The sequence below is a fragment of the Saimiri boliviensis genome, chromosome 11 (assembly GCF_048565385.1).
Source record: "Saimiri boliviensis isolate mSaiBol1 chromosome 11, mSaiBol1.pri, whole genome shotgun sequence".
In the NCBI taxonomy this organism is placed as follows: Eukaryota; Metazoa; Chordata; class Mammalia; order Primates; family Cebidae; genus Saimiri; species Saimiri boliviensis.
This window is the reverse complement of record NC_133459.1, coordinates 84,103,717-84,126,390: the sequence shown is the minus strand read 5'-3', so window position 1 is coordinate 84,126,390 and position 22,674 is coordinate 84,103,717. Positions and strand designations below refer to the sequence as shown.

General features: G+C 35.9%; 2 protein-coding genes, 1 long non-coding RNA gene and 1 pseudogene across 3 annotated transcripts in view; all 4 read right to left on the bottom strand.

Moving 5' to 3' along the window:
- Window positions 1-22,674, bottom strand: part of LOC101033254 (calcium-activated chloride channel regulator 1-like) — a 183,442-nt gene that overhangs the window by 148,270 nt on the left and 12,498 nt on the right. The gene's annotated exons all lie outside the window — the stretch shown is intronic.
- Window positions 1,771-11,307, bottom strand: LOC141580290 (calcium-activated chloride channel regulator 1-like). Its single transcript, XM_074381142.1, has 5 exons — window positions 11,041-11,307; window positions 10,313-10,483; window positions 9,219-9,458; window positions 5,275-5,548; window positions 1,771-2,202 (listed from the first exon to the last, which is right to left on the bottom strand). Exons 1-5 carry the CDS (start codon window positions 11,246-11,248, stop codon window positions 2,067-2,069), a joined length of 1,029 nt encoding a protein of 342 aa, XP_074237243.1. The 5' UTR covers window positions 11,249-11,307; the 3' UTR covers window positions 1,771-2,066.
- LOC120365964 (cyclin-I-like) lies at window positions 2,229-5,280 on the bottom strand (annotated as a pseudogene).
- Window positions 16,736-19,161, bottom strand: LOC141580291 (uncharacterized). Its single transcript, XR_012512474.1, has 2 exons — window positions 18,734-19,161; window positions 16,736-17,930 (listed from the first exon to the last, which is right to left on the bottom strand). It is a non-coding gene; the product is annotated as an uncharacterized LOC141580291 (long non-coding RNA).

The following is a 22,674-nucleotide window of genomic DNA, read 5'->3' as shown; positions in this document are numbered from 1 at the left end:
AATCTTCACTCTGAAAACTTCATGGGGTTCTTGGAAGAAAAACCCAGGGAAGTGTGGAGGTATCTCTAAGACTTCTGAGAGTTTTTAACTCTCAGCCTCATTCACATTTAGCCTCTGGTATGTCTTCGTTTACGGTTTGCGTTCCTACTGGTATTAGCTTCACTGACGTGTTTCTGCTCCTGGCAAGCTGTGATTCTGTGTTTTTCTGTCTCTAATATTTTGGTGGCAGGTTGCAGTATGACTTCAAGTTTCTGATAAATCTAAGAAAAATTCTTGATTTGTCAGTTCAGCTTTTTTTTCTGGTTTTGAGGATGGGACTGACAACTTCGAAGCTCTGTACATATTAAGACTAGTTGTATTGATTTTTAGTAAATTGATCTTTTATCTAGGAATATTTCAGAAGTCTCTCATTATTTTAATTATTTGTTGATTTTATTGCATTTCCATTTCACCTGTAAATAATTAAAATTTTGTATCTTTCTTTCCAATTATTGTATCTTCTATTTTTTTTTATTGCATAGGAGTGTTCCCTCATTAACTTCTAAAGCTCTATAAATTATTCAGTATAATGGCCATGTATTAAGAATAAATTAACTATCTTCTGACTCTTTGAGGCTTTCATAATCGATAATTTTTTTTTATTATTTGTAGACTCTTAAGTGATTTATTTTCCTAGGAATTTAGAATTCTCACCCTCTGATGTATAATTTTTCATCTCTACTTGAAGATTCAATGCCCTCTTTATTTATTTTTAGAAGATGTGTGTTTTGACTTTAAAATATCAGGTTAATATTTTTCATAGGTTTCATTTTGACTGAAGAATGATGGTTGAATTTTACTTTTTTGTATGTATTAAGATAATCATATGACTAAACAAAAACTATTAATGTAGTAAATTACTTTAATTTTCTAATATTAAATCATATTTGGATTTCTGAAATAGATTAAATTTGGTCATGATATATCATTGTTTTTCATATATTTTTCTGGATTTGGTTTGCTAATGATGTATAATTTTTTTCTTGACCCTTCCAGATATATACAGCTTCCTCCTTTCAGATATTTAAAGAGTTAGAATAATCTTCTTGCCTGTAAACAAAGACTTTTCTTCCAATATGTCTTTCTCTCTCACTCTAAGAAAAATCACCCCATTGCTATAATAATAGCTCAATTTACCTTTTATTAGACAGTTTATAAATTCTATTGATAGTTAATTTTTTGAAATTTTATGTGTTGGTTCTGATCAATGTTATTAAGGGAGTTATTTTTCATTATGTGAAGTCCTCACAATACCGTGTGCACATGATAGTTTGTGGTATTTTATTAATGTAATGTGGTCAAATTTGGATTTTTTTGAATTTAGGAAAGTATCCTTTAAGTTATTTAACAAATATTTGTTGAATATCTGCTGTGTGTCAATTATTATTCTAAATGCTGAGGATACAGCAATAGGAAAAAGAAAAATCCCTGTCCCAATCAAGCATCTTGGTAATAGTCTTAGGACTTAATGATGGCATTAGAATAGAAATAACTTTATTATGATGTTCCACAGTTCACATAGAAAATGCCTTTTGCTAGTCATTTCATGCCTACGGCTAAAAACCCTTTTAATCAATGATAAAAAACAAATACACTACGTATAATCAGTGATTAAAAAACAAATTTGACTTCCTTACTACTACTAGTCCTTTTTGATTACAGTTTATGTAAACATAAAGTATTCATAATAAAAAATGCAATACAAATAAATCTATAAAATCATTTGCTATTATGTATATATAAATATTTTTCAAATGGCTTAGATATATTTTGATGTTAATATACCAAATGAATTTGTAGCACACCCTAAAAGTGTTTCTTAAAATGCTTACAAGTATAAATACATATCTTTTCATATTAAAAATTAATGAATGGATTATTCAAAGACAGGAAATGGTATACTCATTTTGATTAACATTTAACAACTCGGTAGTGTCAATCAAATAATTAGGAAACTTAGAACTTTTATACATTCACTTTTATATTATAATGAGCGCTTTATAATAGACAATAAGTATAGTAAATTCTCAATAAATGTTTACTAAGTTTGCATAACATTGAATTTGAGTTGTAATATAATTTCTAGTTAAAAATATATATGAAATCACAGCTAATCCAAAAATTACCAAACTGATTGCAGAAATATTGGTACCCAGTTCAGGACTGCTGGAATTTGGTGGAGGAATAAATTTATTTTATTTTATTTTATTTTTTATTTTTTTTAAGGACAACTTTTTATTGCTACCAGAGGCTTTTATCATCAGTACACAGTTCTGACTGCAATACCTTTTTCAGACTGCAAAGGGAGCTCAGGATCCAGAAGTCATTAAGAGATATAGGTAGGCTGGGGAGGTAGGGGGAGTAAGTTCTAACAGCTTAACATAAAACCAGGGTACCTAATTTAGTTATGACATGTTACAGACTCAAATCACAGCGCTGCCCCAACATCTAGACAGTCTCTCATACTGATTATAAATGAGTGAAAACTAATCAGTTACAAAAATCTAATTTCAGTTGTTACATACATGTTTCTTTGGTGAGCACCAGGATGTATTAACTTTATCGCAAATCTTTTATACAAATATCAAAAATGCTTTCAACAAATCTAAGTGTTTGAATTACATGCAACTTTTAAGCATCACTTTAAGGTAAACAAAAATGAAAACCATAATTTTAAATTAAAATTTGAAATGAGTCAGTTTGGTAATATGTGATCTTTTTCTGTTGCTCTCTCTTATTAATATGGGACAATTCCAAAGTACCCTTTTCAAACTAATTGGAACTTGAATCATGGCTGTCACACCAAAATAATTTGTTCATTCAATTGCTAAAAAATAATTTTGGGGTTTCCTATTCAGTGAAAATCAGAATACAGATCACCATGCATAAAGGTCACTAACTATTAGATGGAGAAGCAAGCAAAAGCAATGGGAAGATTAAATCAGGATGCTGAGGGGGAACAGGTTTGCTGGCTATGAATTTTAACTGAATTTTTGACGGGGCAAGCTACGTTACATTATGGCAGAAAAAAAGTGCAACTGACATACTACTAAGTGATTTTTTAAGTTTAAAAAAACGTGTGGATCTTTTGGAATTTTTTTTTTTTTTTTTGGTCTTTATGTGCTTAAATAATGTTGAATTATAATTAGCCACACAAATAATGAGAGGGTTTTTTTTTTTGTTTTTTTTTTTTTTTTTTTTTCTGGCTTACTCCAAATCAGCCTGTTAAGGTATATTTCCTTCTACAGCCTTTCCTCATTTCCCACGTTCTCATTCCCAGAGTGTCTTAGTTTACACTCAAACGTAACTCTTGTTGAAACTACATGACAGAAACAGGCTGCAAAGGTGGACAAGGAGAAGCATGTCCCTCCTGTCTTGATATATCAGTGCCACACACAGAACCCACATTTTCTGAAACATTATCTTCATTATAGAGCCGTTTGATTCCATCATAGAAGTCATCCACTTCCATTTCCTCAACTTTGCGTTTAGCAGAGATCTGCATGCACCCATTGGCAGCTGGGAGATGATGGTAAAAGGCTGCTGTACCTCTGACTGGCACTTCTGGCTTGCTGTTGTCCTTGGAGAAGTCTGGGCCTGTGCTTTCTGAAGTAGTTCAATTGTAAGAGAAAGCCAATCAGGAATGAGTTTCTCCATTTCCAGACTAACCATGGCTAGAGCAAGCATGGATCCTCTGAATTGCAGAAGTTGGTTGCAGGCCATACAGTGAAGTAGTTGCTTGGTAAGGACTGCCAAATGTTGAGATGGGCTCAATTTGGGCAAACTGAAAAGTAACTGAGGCCTAGTTGACACTGCAATGGCATGGAAAATATGAAGAAAATCCAATGGTGTGGCTGTGTGAAGATCCCAATTCAACTTATCCAGAATAATTCTCTCCATTCTCAAAATTTCAGATGAGGAACATCCACAGAAACTGTCTCTTGCCAATACTTTCAGTACTGGAATTCTCTCATCTTCCTCAACAGTCTTGGCAGCTAGGAAAAAACAGCTGATGGCAATACAACTCAAGTATTTTGGATGAGCCTTTACAGTAGCTAAAAACCTGTCCAAAAGACTGCTAGCCAGAGCAAATGTTTCTGGGTAAAGGTTGAATTGGTACTTGAGTTTGGCCAGCCATTGAATTACTTCATCTCTCTGGGATGGAGAAACATTCTGATTTGAAGGTATTTTCCGCACATTCACCTTCCACATCTGTGCTTCCCTGGAGATTGCCTTTTCCAACAGGAAAGACAATCTCTGGTTTTCCAAAGGCCCTGGAAACTTCATGATATCCTTTGGATCTGCCTTTTACCCAGCTTGATGTAGCTACTCCGCTTTGCAAAGTTAGGCATCTTCCCGGAGTCCCCGCAGGACCGTTCAACCTGAAGGTGGGGGTGTGTCCCCTTCTTTGTGTATAAACACAGGCTCCCTGAGCCTCTACAGAGTAGGTAATTTGCTGCTGCCACAAAAAAAAAAAAAAAAAAAAGTTACTCGCTAACACAAAAACTGGCCTTAAAGGGAACACAGTAGGGCCGTTTTCAACTGGGCAGGTGCAGGGGCGGTTTGGGTCGGGAGGACTAAGAGGGCGGCCCCGGGTTCCCCAGGTTCCGGGGGAGATGCGGGAGGGCGGGTCCCCAGCAAGCAGAGCGCAGCCACGGGTGCTTCCACTCGGGTGGCGCGGGGGGAGCGGCGGGGCCCCAGCGCGTCGGCGCCGGCCGCGGAGACGCGTCAAGCCCCCCGCCCCCGCCCCTCACCTTCTCCTCCTCTTCCTCCTCCTCCTCCTCCCCGGCAGAGCTGTAGGCCTCACAATGGTGACGTGGGGTCATCCGGGGGCCCGTTACCACCTCATTCTCCTCGACGCGCGGCGGCGGTGCGCGCGGGACGACGGAGCCGACTGAGGAGGGAGAAGAGGCGGAAGCGAGCCGGGGGACGCGGGCGCTAGCGCTCGAGCGGGACGCACGGCTGCGGCCTCTGGGTTCGTCAGCGAATTAGTTCCATGATGACCCCCGGCCTGAGGCCGCGGCCGCTCGAGCCCGGGTGGGGAGGGGGCTCCCTCTCGCCATAGGGCGGCGGGGGCCGGGGAGAGGCGGGGGGTGAGACCGGCTCTGCCCCTGCCCGGGGAAAGCGCCTCAGAGGGGAAATGGTGAAAGGGGGGGAGGGGAAAAAAAAAAAAAAAGAAAGGGGAAAGGGGGAAAAAAATAAGAAAAAGCGAGGCAGAGGCGCTGCCGCGTCCGCCCGCGGGGAAGGCTGGGGAGGGAAGGAGGAATAAATTTAGTTGCTTGTGCAATGTTTGAAACCTCTGAGGTGAGACTGGCTTCACGGGTGGCTTGAATTGCAATATAGAATGTGGTGCCATTCTCTATTTTAGAATGTTCTGGTTTAAATTCAAAATTTTCTACTGAGCCAGCCTCCTTAGGTATCAGACCAGAAGTATTTATTAAAGTAGCTTTGTCAAAATCTTGTTGGAGTTCCCGGAAATATTTACTTATTCTTATGATGTAGCTGTCAGCTGGAAAACAAATAGATACTTCAGGTGTATTAAAATTACTAGGATGCCATGCTGCCACCACACTGCCTTACATTTAGAAATGTATCAGAAATGCACCCTAGATTTTAGTTATAGAAATCCCATTCGTTTTTGTCTGGTTATTCCATCTTCATTGTAAAGAAAAATGCATATACAGTTTTTCTTAAAATGCATAGTTCTCTAATCCCAGTAAATTTTAATTCAAAATCATGTGGTACTAAAAAGTCAAAATCTAGATTCCTTTTTAAAAAGAGAAATATAAGGTGCTTAATCTACTTTTTAATTTAGAACAAGTAACATAATAGTATTCTAGTATAGTGAAGATACTCAGTATCTCATATATGTGTCATTTCTAATTAAGTTAAAGGAAGAAGTAATAGGACAGGGGAGAAAGAGAGATGATAAATAGAGTGGGAAACAGGGATAAGGATAACCAGCAAGAGGAGGCAGAGAGACTGGAATGCATGCTACTGAAACATGTGCTAAGCAGAAAGACAAATATCTCATGTTCTCAGTTATTTGTGGGATCTAAAAATCAAAACAATTGAACTCATGGACATACAGAGTAGAAGAATGATTCCTAGAGGCTGGGAAGGGTAGGTGGTGGGGCAGGGTAGGAGAAGGTGGGAATAGTTAATGGGCACAACAAATAGAAAGAATGAATAAGACCTAGTATTTGATAGCACAACAGAGTGACCATAGTCAATATTCAATAATAACTTAATTATACATTTAAAAATAACTAGAGGAGTACAGTTGGGTAGTTTGTAACACAAAGGATAAATGCTTGAGGTGATGGATATCCCATTCTCCATGATGTGGTTATTTCACACTGCATGCCCGGATCAAAATCTCATGTACCCCATAAATACATACACCTACTATGTACCCACAAAAATAAAAAATTTAAAACTTATAAAAATAAAAATAAATATGTGTTAAGGACCAAGGCACACCTTGAGTAGCACCCTCATTTTACTAACAGCTAGCTGTGTAATAAAAAGAAGTTTATTTAAGCTTTCTTATCTCTAGTTTTTTATCTATTAAAATAGAGATTCAGTTATTCAATTCATTCAACAAATATTTATTGAGTGCCTACTTTTCTAGTGGTAAGAATTATAGATGATAATTCTTGAAACGTGTTTACTGTGATTTAATAAAAGGTAAACTAATAAATGTTTGAAATATTGGTTGGTTATTTTATCAAGAAAGGAAAAGAATATGCCAACATAAATATTTCTTTCTATATTGCTTTTTGATATCTACCATTCGTATAAAAATACATTCTCACATTCTGAAATGTGATGAAAAATAAAACATCAGATATTCTTTTTTGAAGTAAAGACTTTGTTTTTAACTTTTCCATGAAATGTTGAAGGTATTTCAAGTGTGTGGTGAATAACTTTTAGTATATTTTTAAAAAGAATTCAGATCCTCTGCTTAACATTTAGTTTCCTCTTAAATAGGCCTTACCAAGCCATTCTATTCCTCTTCTCAAAAATCCTGTGTTCCACTTAGGCAGGTCTCTCTCTCTCTCTCTCTCTCTCTCTCTCTCTCTCTCTCTTTCTCTCTCTCTCTCTCCTCTCTACCTATCTATTCTATCTATTCCGTATTTTAATTCAAATATTCCATTGTGAAATTTTGCTTTCTTGACCTTGATCATACAATTTTGTCCTATCTCTCTCCAAAATGTGCCTCCTTCTCCCTATGGTTGCAGACTGTACTCATTCTTTAAGTTCCAACCAAGTCCAACTGCATGAAGTCTCATCCAAGCATTTCATTCACCCTGATGATTTTCTTTCATGTTTCATGGAATGGAGTTTTTCAGATAGTTTAGTAGAGGTTCAATTTGTCATTCTGATTATATCTGATAATTTTTGAGGGCAATGCTATGTTTTGTACTCTTTGTATCATTCAGGATACCTGGTCCTGTGTTGGCATGTATTTGATCACCTTAATTACTTGGCAACAGCATAGTTGTTGACACCCAAAATGATGGAATTAGAAAATCATAAATATAAGAATTATATCTACTTGTTTTAGCAATTTTAGGTCATCTAGTCTAATTTGTATATCTGATAGGCATGGAAATTGTGTCGCAAATGATTTAAGTGCTTCATTTAGGATTATATAGATGTTCATTTGTTCTTTAAGTTACTGTTCCTACCTTACTTTTGGAATGTCTACAGGTAACATTTAACAGGTACCACTACCTCTTCCTATTTTTCCTAAGGAAAGACAAAGTTTAGATCCCACCTGTTTTAGGGATTTGTGGTTATATATTACTCCTACTTTCAGTTCTTATAATCAGCATGAGGGATATTTATTATGAACCCAATCTTGAACTGAAAGCTTGGTTTTTACTGAATTTGCTATAGAACTACGTATTTGGTCTAGAAATTTCATTTGTGGCTTTTCAGTGGCAATATTGGGGATTTTGCCATAGGTTTAAGGGTCATAGCATGAGAAAATAAGGTATTTCAGAAGCTATCATAAGATTTTCAACATTGAAATACAAAAGCTCTGTTTGTGCTTATTCTATGTTTCCTCTGGCTTTTGAATGATTCTCTCTTGTATATTAATGATAATGAGAAATGCAGCATTGAAAATACTATATATTGAGTGAAAGAAGCATCTTTTCTTCTGAGAGTGTACAATGAGGAGTTTATTGTAACCCAGGAGAAACAGTATTGAATACTGGTGTTTTAACACTGGCAATCTCTGAGTTATGTATTGCATATTGGTTTCTTTTTCCCCAATATTAAAAGGAAAATAGCAAGACTGGCTTTATCCCATAAAAGTCTACTAATCTATGTAATACTGGAATGTGGTAGGCATTCAATAAGTACTGACTGAATTCATTTAAATTTCAAGCAATGATAGAAGTAATTTAAACTTTTTGGAATTAGGGTAGCTTATTATTAGGACCTTTGATTAAATATCTTTTGACCCTGAACTTTATTCAAACTTTATTCAATCTTTCAAACAAGTAAGTTTCTGTGCACATGAACATCTCTCTCTGTGGGACACCTTCACTTATCTTGGGTAACTACGTTCATTCTTCAATATTCAAGGATAGTCTTCCCTGGGAAGGCTTTATGATATATTCTGTGATTTCAACCTCTAACTAGGGGTTTGTGGCCCATCTATGGGTTGCCACATGATTTTCTGTTTATAAAAGCATATGTCTTATTATACTTTATGTAATTATCTGTTTACTTGTGTATCTTCTGTATTTGACTGTTGAGAGTATGGATCTTTCTTAGGAACTTCGCAGTGTGACAGCTCAACAGAAAGTTGATACATGAATGAAACTGCAAGTATAGAAATACTTAAAATTTGGGGAGAAGATAATGCAACAGAAAGTTGTTAACTGTCTTATCAAAGTAATTTCTAAGATGCTTCAATTTCTGACAGTTTGGCATAATAGAATCTGACAAGATGGGTTAGAATTGTAAGTTATGAAACATAGAAATAACTTGGTCCAATAATCTCTTACAGCTTCAGTTTTCACATCTGAAAATAGTTAAATAATGGCCTATAGTAGATACTTCATAAATGTTATTTATAAATGGGACATTAGAAAATTCTTAGCAAATGAAAGGCAATGGGATTTCTTTTCGTGTATTTTAAAACGTAATGCCAAACTTACCTCTTCCTTTATCGAGGACCTTGCCAGGTGCAGTCCATGAAAGTTGAATATGATCTCCTTGAAACTTAGCTTCGAGGTCTGTAATTTTACCAGGTGGGAACACCTGAGAAGGATTACTATTAGGAGGTACTCCTGATACAATAAATGACTCTCCAGAGTTGAGTCTGCTGAAGTCGTCTATTTGAGCTTCTGCCACATCATCTTTGACTTCAGGTTTGGGTGGGTTCAGTATAATTTTTCCTACCAAGAAAATAATTTTGTAACATTTCGTATTGCAATGTTTATTCTTTTTTCTTTTCTTTTTTTCTTTCTTTTTCTTTTTTTGGAGACGGAGTCTCGCTCTGTCATCAGGCTGGAGTGCAGTGGTGCAGTCTCGCTCACTGCCACCTCCGCCTCCTGGGTTGAAGCCATTCTCCTGCCTCAGCCTCCCGAGTGGCCGGGACTACAGCTACTTGGCACCACACCCGGCTAATTTTTGTGATTTTAATAGAGACGGGGTTTCATCATATAGGTCAGGCTGGTCTGGAACTTCTGACCTGGGGTGATGCACTCGCCTAGGCCTGCCGAAGTGCTGGGATTACAGGAGTGAGCCACTGTGCCCGGCCGCCATGTTTATTCATGTTGCAAGCTGATCTTGCAACTGTAAGGGATTAATTTTTATTGATAGCAGACATTGAAAATGTTAACAGCTTTTAACGAGAAAAAGCTAGTTTAGTGATATTTAAAAATTGATGAGGAAACATTATGTTATGTAAAACTATCTTTTAACCAATCTATCTCTACTACTTGGCTGAAAATTCTTTGAGGACCAGGATTATGTTTTATTTATCTTTGTAGCTCTAGCACCTAACAGTGTTTGCAAGACAGTAGGTGCTCAGTAATTTTTTTCAGTGTAAATGAAATGAACTCCAGAATGTGAACAAAATATGTGGAAACAGGTCTATGCTAGGTCTACAAATGCCAAAATGGGTTTCAAACATACAGATGATTACAATGTTATATACTTGGGCTTTCTGTAGTACATTATATTTTGAATGTTTGCCATATGCAATTTGTCTAAACAGCTGACACATTTCTGTTTTACTGCTACTTACCATTTTCAACATAGCCCGGTATGTACAGAGCTTTATTCTGTTGTTGTCTTAAACTTAGCCTAGCTGTGTTTTTTCTTGCCTGGGCATGCACTTTTAAACTGTATCTACCATTTCTACGGTAATCTGTAAAATATCTTGAGTAGATGCCATCATTCTTGACAGTGTCAGCACCTTGATAACAAAATGTAATAATGAGTCATCCAATAAAGTAAAAATGACAATCATATCTGTTTATGAACACTGATGATGTCAGTAATTTGGGAGATAGTATGTAGCACAGTGTTATAAGTACATGAATTCTGGAATCAGACATTTTGGTTGAAAGCTTGGGCCACCTGCTAACTCTGTGTTTTTGGAAAAGTCTAATTGATGGTAGGCATTCAGTTAATATTAGCTGTTACTATTATTTCATTAAAAAGAACTTATTAAAATAAGAAAAGTAAAGCAACTGGAGAAAGCAGATATCAAACACTGACATTAATAAAATGGAAATTTTGCTCTTAAGTTCCATGGAAAAAGTAAAATTGTTCATAAAATTTAAAAATGGCAAATGTGCTATGTCTATGAGTTGTCAAGATAACTGAGAAAAAAGTTTTAAAAATGTTAGGATTAAATTTCATTTACTTAAATATGTGATTCATTAGCAAATACAGAAAATAGTGTCTTCTAGGTCATAGAACTACAGGAAGATTTTAAGTTTAGTGGAAGTTGATGCAGATTCTTATTACCTGCACCATTATCCCAGAGCTCCAATGTTACTTGATGTCCATCTTCATTTTCTATAATGGCTGTTACATTGATTCCCAGAACAGGCAGAAACCCTTGACTGACTCGTGCATAAACAATCATTGAGCTAGGGTAATGAGCTGTATTTCGATTCATGTGAGCAGATGCAATTACTGGGAGTGTGGTAGGGCTTCTTGCTCGAGTGGTCATTGTGACAGTTAGCAACTGAGATTGGGCATGATTATTTCGAAGGCTGTAAGTCCAAGTGCCTGTCTGAAACATTAAAAAAAAAATCTATCTGAGAGCTTTGGTAATATTTTCCTTTGCCTTGTATGGAATATAAAATTATTTACAAATTTAAGGAGAATAATAATCACAATTTTTAATATCCAATTTCACAAACTAGTAAATAGTATAAATATGAATCCCTAATTATTCAATTTGATTTTTTTATTACAAATGAACTGTCATCATTCTAATATTGGCAATGTATAAGATGTTATTTATGTTATTTTCATATTTAAAAAATAGAGATTGATTAAGAAAGCACGTAATAAACCTACCTCTGCAATACCTGGTATTTGAAGACAAGCAGACCGAATATTTAGTTTATCTTCTTTGAAATTCGAGGTAGTGTATTTTTTTCCTTTTGGATCATGAAGAATTATTTCTGGCTTTTGTATTGTCCATGTGACAACAAGGAAAGTATCATTTCCAACTGTACTATCCACAGGCACTGTACCATTTACCCATTTCTTCTCTGGGATATTCAAAGCTTTACTTTCCAGCTGTTCGGTAAATAAAAACAACAAACACATAAAATCCATTTGTTATCATAGTTAAAAAATTTCTGAGTTTAGTTGGTTTAGGGTAATTATAAATTTGTTTTTAAGATTTTAATTAAGATAACTAAGAATCATTTTAAAGAATTTTCCAAATAAAAAGCATATCTAATTCTAAAGAATAGAAGAATTCAAGACAAAAGGTGGCTTAAGTGTTATGGAAAAGCAAATTCAGTAAGGATGTTTCTCTTCTGCATATTTGAAATATTTTTGGGCAAAAAATTATCTATTAGAGAAATGAGTTAATAATTAGGATAATAGACGTTTATTACAACTGTGATAAAGAAAATAATTTTTTTTACTATACTGACCTGAAGAGCCTGTTGAAAGATGCTGCCACTTCTAGATGAAATTCTGCTGAAAGCATCAATAAGGCCGTTTATGTCATTATGGGCATAAAAATGATGTCCTCCTAAAATCAAATTTTAAGTGGAAAAATCATATTTGTTATTTTGCTTTCATCAGTACACTTTAAAATCTATTTTAAATAGTGTTTTAAACTTACAAAAACACTTTGTTAACTTTCAGTATACCAGTGTCCCTTATGCAATCCTACATTAATAACTAAAACCTTGCTCAAAATAAGAAAGATAAGTAAGAATAAAAGAAGCTTTAAAGAATGGTCCAAATACATTGCTTTTACATCAATCAATTATCAAATGTAAACATTTGCCGCATTGATAAAGCTGGTCTAAGCACTAAATAATGTCATAAAAATGAAATTTAAGGTAGTTCTTCTGAACCAGCTGCTTATTTTCTAGTTGTGTCTTGGTACACCAAAACAATTAGAGAATTACAGTTTACAATAAAGTAAAAATTAAGTGCAGGAAATAAATGGTGTTGAAATTAATGAAGAGAGAGATTACTTAGGAGTAAGGAATTAGGAAAGAACAGATTGCAGAGGGCAAGAATTAACACAAGTGACTGCCACAAATACAACAATCAATACATATTTAATGAACTGATAAATGGCAGAAAGATAAGGTGAAAGTTTATTGAAGTCTCCCAGTCAGGGAGTTGTGAGGGCTGGTTTATAATGGCAGTGGTAGAAGGATTGTATAGAAAGGTGAAATACAGAAATGTTCCAAACTAAGATTTAGCAAGATTTGGTAAAGCAGGAATAGGATAGTATGCTGGAAAGAGCTTTGAATTGATACTCGGGACTCTATGGCCTTTGGCAAATCATTTGCACTGTCTAGGTTTCCATTTTCTCATCTATAAAAGAGGATTGTCTAAATCTCTACTGTGAAATTGAGTAGTATTCTGGAATTGAGCAATAATTTTTGACTTCCAGTTGAGTAACCATAGAGAAAAGAGTTTCTGTTTGGTAGCATTGGCAGAAAGTAGGTGGGGAATAAAGACAGCAAATATTAAGTAATATTAGGAAAAAAGTGGCATATGAAGTGAAAGAAATGGAAAAGAACTTAATCTGAAGGATGAAGAATGGACAAAGATTACTTTTTAGGATAGAAAATTTTTGAGCAGATTTATAGAGAAAGAGCCCCTCGAATAAGAGAGACTAGACATTTATTTTTTTATTCAAACTATATTCCACAGGTTTACTTGTCATATTTGACAGGGTCTCCAGTTCTTTCTCAGCAGATGGTCCCAGAGCAATGGTGTGGATGATTGCACCACTTTGTTTTACGTCTTCGAAGCATGAACTTATTTGATTATCTTCCCCATCTGTTAGTAATATGATTTCAGAACCCAAAGTACTCTGCTTATTTTGGGAAATTGCCTGATAATGAAAAAGCCAGGTTATTAATTATAGAATGTCATATCTTTATGCATAATGTAATATAGATAGTATATTATATATTTATATATAAAATATACTATCTTTATGTATAATGTAATATAGATAGTATATTATATATGTGTATATATATATATATATATATATATATATATATATATGTGTATGTATTTTTGAGATTGAGTTTTGCTCTTGTTGCCCAGGCTGGAGTGCAATGGTGTGGTCTCGGCTCACTCCAACTTCCACCTCCTGGGTTCAAGTAATTCTCCTACCTCAGCCTCCCAAGTAGCTGGGATTACAGGCACCCAACACCATGCCTGGCTAATTTTTATGTTTTTGTAGAGATGGGATTTCACCACGTTGGTCAGGCTGGTCTCAAATTCCTGATCTCAGGCGATCCACCCACCTTGGCCTCCCAAAGTGCTGGAAGTACAGGCGTGAGCCACCACGCCTGGCCCATATCTTAATATATTTTAAATAAGAATAAACCTGTTCTTCTAGTCTTTGCATCAGAGCAAGCAAAAGGAAACTGTGAGATCATTTCAGGCTGAGTTGGCATATGGAAATGAGTGTAATTTACAGTGGTCATGTAAGTTTCCAAAGCTAGAATGTTAATACTTCTTCTAATCCTTCCAAATATACTCTTGCTATCAAAGAGAGGAAAAATAAGCATGTAGAGCAATGCCTGACACATAGTAAGTATTCACTGAGTATTAGCTATTATTGTTGTCAGTATTATCTAAGTGATACTTGGGGTGGAGGCAGGTGACCCAGACAGTTCTAAAAGACTGCAGACTAGATAGCATCTGGAAAGTCATGACCAAAGGTGGGTGTGCAAGTTTAAATTGTGTAATATGTTCTTTAAAAATGCATTTTATTTGATCACTTCTGAAGAATCTCAGAGTTTCCTGGAAAAAAACTTTGACCTGCCACAAAGAAGAAAGTTCCTAATTTTGTTAATTAATGCAAATGTTTGTTTTTTGTCTTTCCTCCACTCTACCAAGAGATTTGGCATTAGATACCTTGAGAGTAAAATCCAGCTCTGCCATTTGTTAAATAGAATAGGTAGTGTTTAGTTTTTCTGAAGACTTTATATGAAAGTCTACACATGTATATTATATAGTATATACATGTATGTATTATATACATTTATAATAGAGTGTTATAGATAGATTAGTGTAATGATTAAGTTTATGGACTCTGGGATCAGAAAGACCAGGTTTTGAATCTCGTATCTGCCAATTATTGACTACATAATGCTGAGAAAGATTTAATTACTCTGCACTTCAGTTTCCTTATCTGCAAAATTGGCATAGTAATATTATCCAACTCACAGAGTAATGGTAAGGATAAAATAAGACCATGCATGTCTTATTTAGCACAGGCAATAACATATAATATGGTCAATAAATGCTAGTTATTGTTAGAATTTTGTAAGTAAAATGGTTATGTATTAATTGGTTTTATTATGTAAGTAATTAAGGGTGGTTTATAGCTCTGAATGTGATTTGACACCATTATTCAGCAATAGACTTTGTGATCAAGGTATCATAAGATATATATAAAGGTTGGGCACAGTGGCTCACACCTGTAATCCCTGCACTTTGGGAGGCTGAGGCAGAAGACTGCTTGAACCTGGGAGGTGGAGGTTGCAGTGAGCTAAGATCATGCTACTGCACTCTAGCCTGGGCAACAAAAGTGAAACTTCATTTAAAAAACAACATATATGTAAAATATATGAACCAATATGTGTAAACATTTTAACTTATTCCCAATGTACAGTGCTTGTCATTAGAAGTGAATAGACATATATAATACGAATTATAATCATTATAATAGTAAACCTTTCTTAAGCATTTATTTATCTTACATAATTCCTGCAATTAAATGAGATAGGTACTATTATAATCCACATTATCTCTGTTGAGGAAGCAGATGTTGAGTTGAGTTAGTTTCTCAAGGTCATTTAATTTAGCTAATGTATATTAGAGCCAAGATCCCAAGTTTGTTGTCATCCAGGGCCTGCCTTCTTAAACTAAAACATTTCATCGGAAATAGACACTATGAGGAAAGTTGAGATGTAGTATTAATCAGTGGCCTGGATAAGACTAGCAATTTCCATTTTTTGAGGCAAGAAGAGGTCAGTGAAGGAAGTAGTTTTCTGTTTTTGTGACTTAAAACATGACAATAAATAGACTTAAAGTTAGGTTAGAAGGAATTCAAATGAATACTGGAGGCAATTGGGTATAGTGCTCAAAGAGTGCTCCCAATTTTTTGAGTTCACAATTTTAATTATAATTATATTAAACTTCAATCTATGATTGTTAGGTTTGGTACTATAGTGCTTAACGGCTAACTCTATATATTTTTTCTTTTCTTTTTTTTTTTTAGTCAGGGTCTTGCTCTGTAGCCCAGGCTGGAGTGCAGTGACATGATCACATCTCCTTGTAGTCTCCGCCTCTGGAACTCAGGCAGTCTTTCCACCTCAGCCCTGCAAGTAGCTGGGGCTACAGGCTCCGGCCAGGATCCCTGGCTGATTTGTGTATTTTTTGTAGAGACAAGGTTTCCCAATGTTGGCTGGGCTGGTCTCCTACTCTGGAGCTCAAGCGATCAACCTGCCTCAGACTCCCAGAGTGCTGGGATTCAGGTGTGACCTGCTGTATCTTATTTTTGTGATTACTACATTTTAATTTTTTTTTTTTTTTTTGAGACGGAGTTTCACTCTTGTTACCCAGGCTGGAGTGCAATGGCGCGATCTCGGCTCACCGCAACCTCCGCCTCCTGGGTTCAGGCAATTCTCCTGCCTCAGCCTCCTGAGTAGCTGGGATTACAGGCACGCACCACCATGCCCAGCTAATGTTTTTTTGTATTTTTAGTAGAGATGGGGTTTCACCTTGTTGACCAGGATGGTCTCGATCTTTTGACCTCATGATCCACCCACCTGGGCCTCCCAAAGTGCTGGGATTACAGGCTTGAGCCACCGCGCCCGGCCATTAAAATTTTTTTTTTTTTTTTTTTTTGCACCTACTGAAATATCACTTTACTTTATCTCTTAGTCCAATTTAAATTTAAATACCTTTTTTTTTTTTTTATCTCTTAGTCCAATTTAAATTTAAATACCTTTTTTTTTTTTTTTTTTTTTTTTTGCAGTTCTCAAATGTTCTATGGAATGCGGAAGCTCCTGACCGAAGTCTTCTGGCTATGTTTTTTTTTTTGTTGTTTTTTTTTTTAAATTTTATTTTATTTTATTTTATTTTATTGCATTTTAGGTTTCGGGGTACATGTGATGAACATGCAAGATTGTTGCATAGGTACACACATGGCAGTGTGGTTTGCTGCCTTCCGTCCCCTCACCTGTATCTGTCATTTCTCCCCATGCTATCTCTTCCCACCTCCCCACCCCCTGCCCATCCCCCATTTCCCCCCAACAGACCCAGGTGTGTAGTGCTCCCCTCCCTGTGTCCTTGTGTTCTCATTGTTCAGCACCCGCCTATGAGTGAGAATATACGGTGTTTGATTTTCTGCTCTTGTGTCAGTTTGCTGAGAATGATGGTTTCCAGGTTCATCCATGTCCCTACAAAGGACGTGAACTCATCGTTTTTGATGGCTGCGTAATATTCCATGGTGTATATGTACCGCATTTTCCCTATCCAGTCTATCATCGTTGTGCATTTGGGTTGGTTCCAGGTCTTTGCTATTGTAAACAGTGCTGCAATGAACATTCGTGTGCACGTGTCCTTGTAGTAGAATGATTTATAATCCTTTGGATATATACCCAGTAATGGGATTGCTGGGTCAAATGGGATTTCTATTTTTAGGTCCTTGAGGAATCGCCACACTGTCTTCCACAATGGTTGAACTAATTTACATTCCCACCAACAGTGTAGAAGTGTTCCTATTTCTCCACATCCTCTCCAGCATCTGTTGTTTCCCGATTTTTTAATGATCGCCATTCTAACTGGTGTGAGATGGTATCTCAATGTGGTTTTGATTTGCATTTCTCTGATGACCAGTGATGATGAGCATTTTTTCATATGTTTGTTGGCCTCCTGTATGTCTTCTTTTGTAAAGTATATGTTCATGTCCTTTGCCCATTTTTGAATGGGCTTGTTTGTTTTTTTCTTGTAGATCTGTTTTAGTTCTTTGTAAATTCTGGATATCAGCCCCTTGTCAGATGGGTAGGCTGCAAACATTTTTTCCCATTCTGTTGGTTGCCAATTCACTCTACTGACTGTTTCTTTTGCCGTGCAGAAGCTGTGGAGTTTGATTAGGTCCCATTTGTCTATTTTGGCTGAAATAAGAGAGGATACAAACAGATGGAAAAATTTTTTTTTAATGTATTTTTTATTTTTCTGAGATGGAGTCTCACTCTGTCGCTCAAGCTGGAGTGCAATGGCCCGATCTTCACTCACTGCAACCTCCACCTCCTGGGTTCAAGCAATTCTCCTGCCTCAGCCTCCAGAGTAGCTGGGATTATAGGCCTGCACTACCATGCCCAGCTAATTTTTGTTTTCTAGTACAGACGGGGTTTCATCATGTTGGTCAGGCTGGTCTCAGACTCCTGACCTCAGGTGATCTACCTTCCTTGGCCTCCCAAAGTGCTGGGATTACAGGCATGAGCCACCACGCCCGGCCTCTTTGTGATTTTTAAATGTCAATTTAACTTGATAAACTGGGGCTTTCTTTACCCATCATATGGAAATATTACTAATTTATCTCTTCCGTAATCCCTTTAGTGGCATTACTTTCTTCTCCTTGACACTCAAACTGTGGGAGTGTTAGAGAAATGGGGAGCTCCTCAATAAAATCATAATTGTGTGCAGACTGAAAAATTTCCCCCTTTGCTTAACCACTCACTAGTGCAACTTAGCACCTCAGGAGTATGTCATTGGATTAGCCACACTGATAGAGGGTCTAGCTGTAAACAGTAGGAGAAGCTATTTTTTTTCTTCCCATAAATGATTTACTTTCATCAGGTCACAATATTATTAAATGATGGGCCCATGAACTCATGTCCTTTGTTCAAAAGTAATTTGAGAAAATTAAAAGCGATAATAATTGGAAAATGATATTTTAAAAATGTATTTGTTTTACCTGAAATCCTGCTTTGAGTCCATTGCAAATTGAAGTGCCACCACCAGCTTCCTGAGGCAGGTTTGCAGTGATCTTTTGGTAAATGTTATCATCAATTATTCTTATGAGATTATTTTGGATTTGAGCATTACTGTCAAATGTGACCATCCCAATGAAGGACCCTTTTTCAATAATTTGAATCAAGTACAGTTCTGCTGCTTGATTCATTCAAAAGAGACGGTCTTCCTATAAGAAAAAGAAGTATGAATAACTCACAAAACTCTCCAAATCTTGATGAATTAATGAACAAATCATTTATGGGCCATAGATCATGATAATAATTGATTGGTTGTATTTTAAAATTTAACTTCTTCAATTTATAAATTTTAAAGAAAGTTTAAAAAAATTCGTTTTACTTGGAAAAGCCTTAACAATCTATACATTTTTATTTAATGGTTTTATATTGAGGGTTTTATTCTAAAGAAATAATCTTAAAAATACATACAAAGATATTCAGTTTAATAATAACAACGGAAAATCTCCCAACTGTCCAACAACAGGCGATTGCTTGATTAAATTATAGTATGGGCATGTTATGTAACCACTAAAATTATGTCATGGAATCATTTTTTTCATGGGAAGTATTGAAAGTATATTAAGTAAAAAAATCAGATTATGAAACATTATATAAAATATATTTTTGAGGAGGAAAAACAAATACATTAGTAAAGAAAACACTGAAGTGTCATATTTCCAGTGACAGAATTATGGATGATTTTCATTGTTCCGCTGTAATTTTTCAATTAGAATTAAAAGTTAAGGAATATAAATTATTCATAATCAAATAACCTTAATATAATAACACTTTTTTTTTTTTTTTGAGATAGAGTCTCGCACTGTCACCCAGGCTGGAGTGCAGTGGCACAATCTCGGCTCACTTCAACCTCCAGTGAGGTTGCAACCAGGTTCAAGCGATTCTCCTGCCTCAGCCTCCCAAATAGCTGGGATTACAGATGTGCGTCATCACACCCAGCTAATTTTTGTATTTTTAGTAGAGACTAGGTTTCAGCATGTTGGCCAGGCTGGTCTTGAATTCCTGACCTCAGGTGATCCACCCACCTCGGCCACCCAAAGCACTTACAGACCTGAGCTACTGTGCCCGGCCTACAACATTTTTATGTTGGCATATCATCTTTTAGTACTTATCTATATAAAATTATGTACTAAAATTTATGAACTATAAATACATATGTATGTTTGTTACTAGAACTAAACCTAAGATTATATTTCCATCAGCTTAATACTGATATTTCTAGTAGCTTAAATATTTAAGTAATTTAAGACAGTTAACAAAAAACTATCTTACTGCAGCCATGCTTCCAGATTTATCAAGTACCAAACAGACTACACGCTGTTTGGACTTGAGCAATGAAAATGTAGGATGAGGTGGTGACTTTATTTCTGTCATGGAAGATAAACGCTGAAAATCTTCAGAGCGCATGATTATATCCCATGTGCTTTTGTGATTGCACATTCTGTTCTGTAGGTTTGGAGCTTCTGTATTGTGTGTTTCTTCAGTACAAAATTCAGTCACCTGAAAAAAAAATCAATTAGAAGACAAGATTACAATAACTTGTGAGGCATCAAATATGTAGTTATCTGTCATATATATTCTCCACAGATTTTATCTCCTGATAGTTAAAAACTACTTTATAATCTAATGTTTTGACATCCATTTTGCATAGTTGAATGGAACAGAAGCAAGGTAAAGCTATCAATATGTACTGGTAAAAAGTTTGGTTATAGACAGATATATCAATGGGAGATTGTGGCAGCTGGCATGACTGCTTAAGGTAACTTTTTACTTTCCCTTCCAAATTTGGGGGAGCTCAAACCTTGAATTAAATGTGAGGAAAAAGGGACAGGACTTGTGATAATTTCTAGCTACCCCCTAAAAATGATATAGAGAAAATGGCCTTCTTTAATTGTCTAGGTATGTCCCATATCTTCATAGATGATCAAAAAACTTGAAGACAGCTATTCTACAATGTGGAGTGCTATTGGCTCTGGCAAATTTCGACATAAATAAAATAATACCCCTGAAAAAGTAATGAAAGTATAGGGAGAAAATGAGGAAATGTGATTATTTCTCTTTTAGAGGCAAGTGGTAAATTGTATCCAGTAATTCTGCCAATGAATATTTCATTACTATAGGATCTGTAAATATTTTTAAAGTTTTAAAACATAGTAACTTGGAAAAATGGTCTCACAAACTAGGTGGTCTCCAAGAAGGAATTCATCTTGCTACTGCAAGATGAGCCTCAGCTGACAAGAAATATTTTTAGTAGTGTCATTTCATTATTTTAATGCCCTTCCAATGTACAATCTCCAGATGCAAGCTCAGAATTCGAAGAACTAAATTATTACATTTGGATATCCTTTATCTAAGTTGTGTGTGTGTGTGTGTGTGTGTGTGTGTGTGTGTGTGTGTGTGTGTGTTTGACAGATTCTCACTCTTTCACCAGGCTTGAGTGCAGTGGCATGATCTTGGCTCACTGCAACCTCCGACTCCCTGGTTTAAGCAATTCTCTTGTCTCAGCCTCTCAAGTAGCTGGAACTACAGGCATGCAAACCACACCCAGTTAACTTTGGTTTTTTTAGTAGAGATGGGATATCACCATGTTGGTGCGGATGGTCTCTATCTCTTGACCTTGTGGTCTGCCCACCTCAGCCTCCCAAAGTTCTGGGATTACAGGTGTGAGCTACCCTGAGCAGCTTATCTAAGCTTTGTGTTTGTTTTGTTTCTAATATGGCTGATATATTTCCCAAATGGGGTTATATTGGATGGAAGAAAAATGTAGTTTGCAATCAAAGCAGTTATTCATAACCAAGTCTTGCTGATATGAATTGCATATCAAATCTGGTTCCTCTTTCCCCTACCACTGTGCCTTTATTTGGGCTTCTTACCTACCTATTGCCATGGCCTCCAACAGGTCTCCCTTGCCTCCACTATCATCTCACTCTATCTCATCCTTCACAATTAGTAGAATGACCTTCCTGAAATAATTAAACTAATAACATCACCAGTCTAAAACTGCGAGGATAAAACTCAAACACCTTATCTCTGTATGTCCCCATTTTTTGTTTCACCTTCATTTCCTGCCTCTTACCATGTATTTTTTGCTTCTACCATACTGGATTTCTTTATATCCTTAGAATATGCTAGAAATTTTCATTAGAGTCTTTCCTAACCCAAATGGTAATTTTGTGCAAATCAGAAAAAAGTATCACTTTCTCAAGTTCTTTTACTGTTATCTGCCAGAAAATTATTCTAATAAATGTTAAAATCTTGAATGACCATGATGCAAACAATTTAGGCAATGCTGAACTTCCACTATCATGCACATCATGCACAGCATCCCTGCCTTATTGCACTCTTTGCTTTTGCAAATCTGTTTATTCATATAGAATACTCTTCCCCTTCTTGCTTTGGCAAATACATACTCACTTTTCTCAAATCCTAGCTCAAAACTTAGTGTTTCGAAATTGTATTCTGACCTCCACTGGACAATGGTTATTGTTTCATAACATCTTCGTTCATATCTCTGTATGTCTTCCCACTTAATATTATATATTTATTTTATCATATCAATTTCTCACTAAACTGAGTTCCTCAAGAACATCTTTAATTATATCTGTGCTTCCAGCTTTTAATGTACTAAATACTAAGCATAAAGTAAGAATAATAAATAATAAGGAAACAAAATCATGGAGTTGACTATTTAACGTATCAGATCATATCTTTCCTAGCTCTGAATTTATGCCCTCAGTACAGATACTATGCAATATATTTATGTTGTGATAATTAGAAAGTTAGTGTTATTCTGGAAATGTAACCATTTTATCTCTGGGCCATGTCTTATATAATTAGTTGCCCTCCATATTTCAGCTCCATAATCTTC

Excerpts from the sequence above, each read along its gene's own strand:
- LOC141580290 (XM_074381142.1), bottom strand. The coding sequence starts at position 11,248 with ATGACCACTCGAGCAAGAAGCCCTACCACACTCCCAGTAATTGCATCT. Across the intron at positions 10,484-11,040 it reads GCTCTGGGATAATGGTGCAG|GTGCTGACACTGTCAAGAAT; the intron begins GTAATAAGAATC and ends TTTGTTATCAAG. Across the intron at positions 9,459-10,312 it reads ACCGGGCTATGTTGAAAATG|GAAAAATTATACTGAACCCA; the intron begins GTAAGTAGCAGT and ends TTTTCTTGGTAG.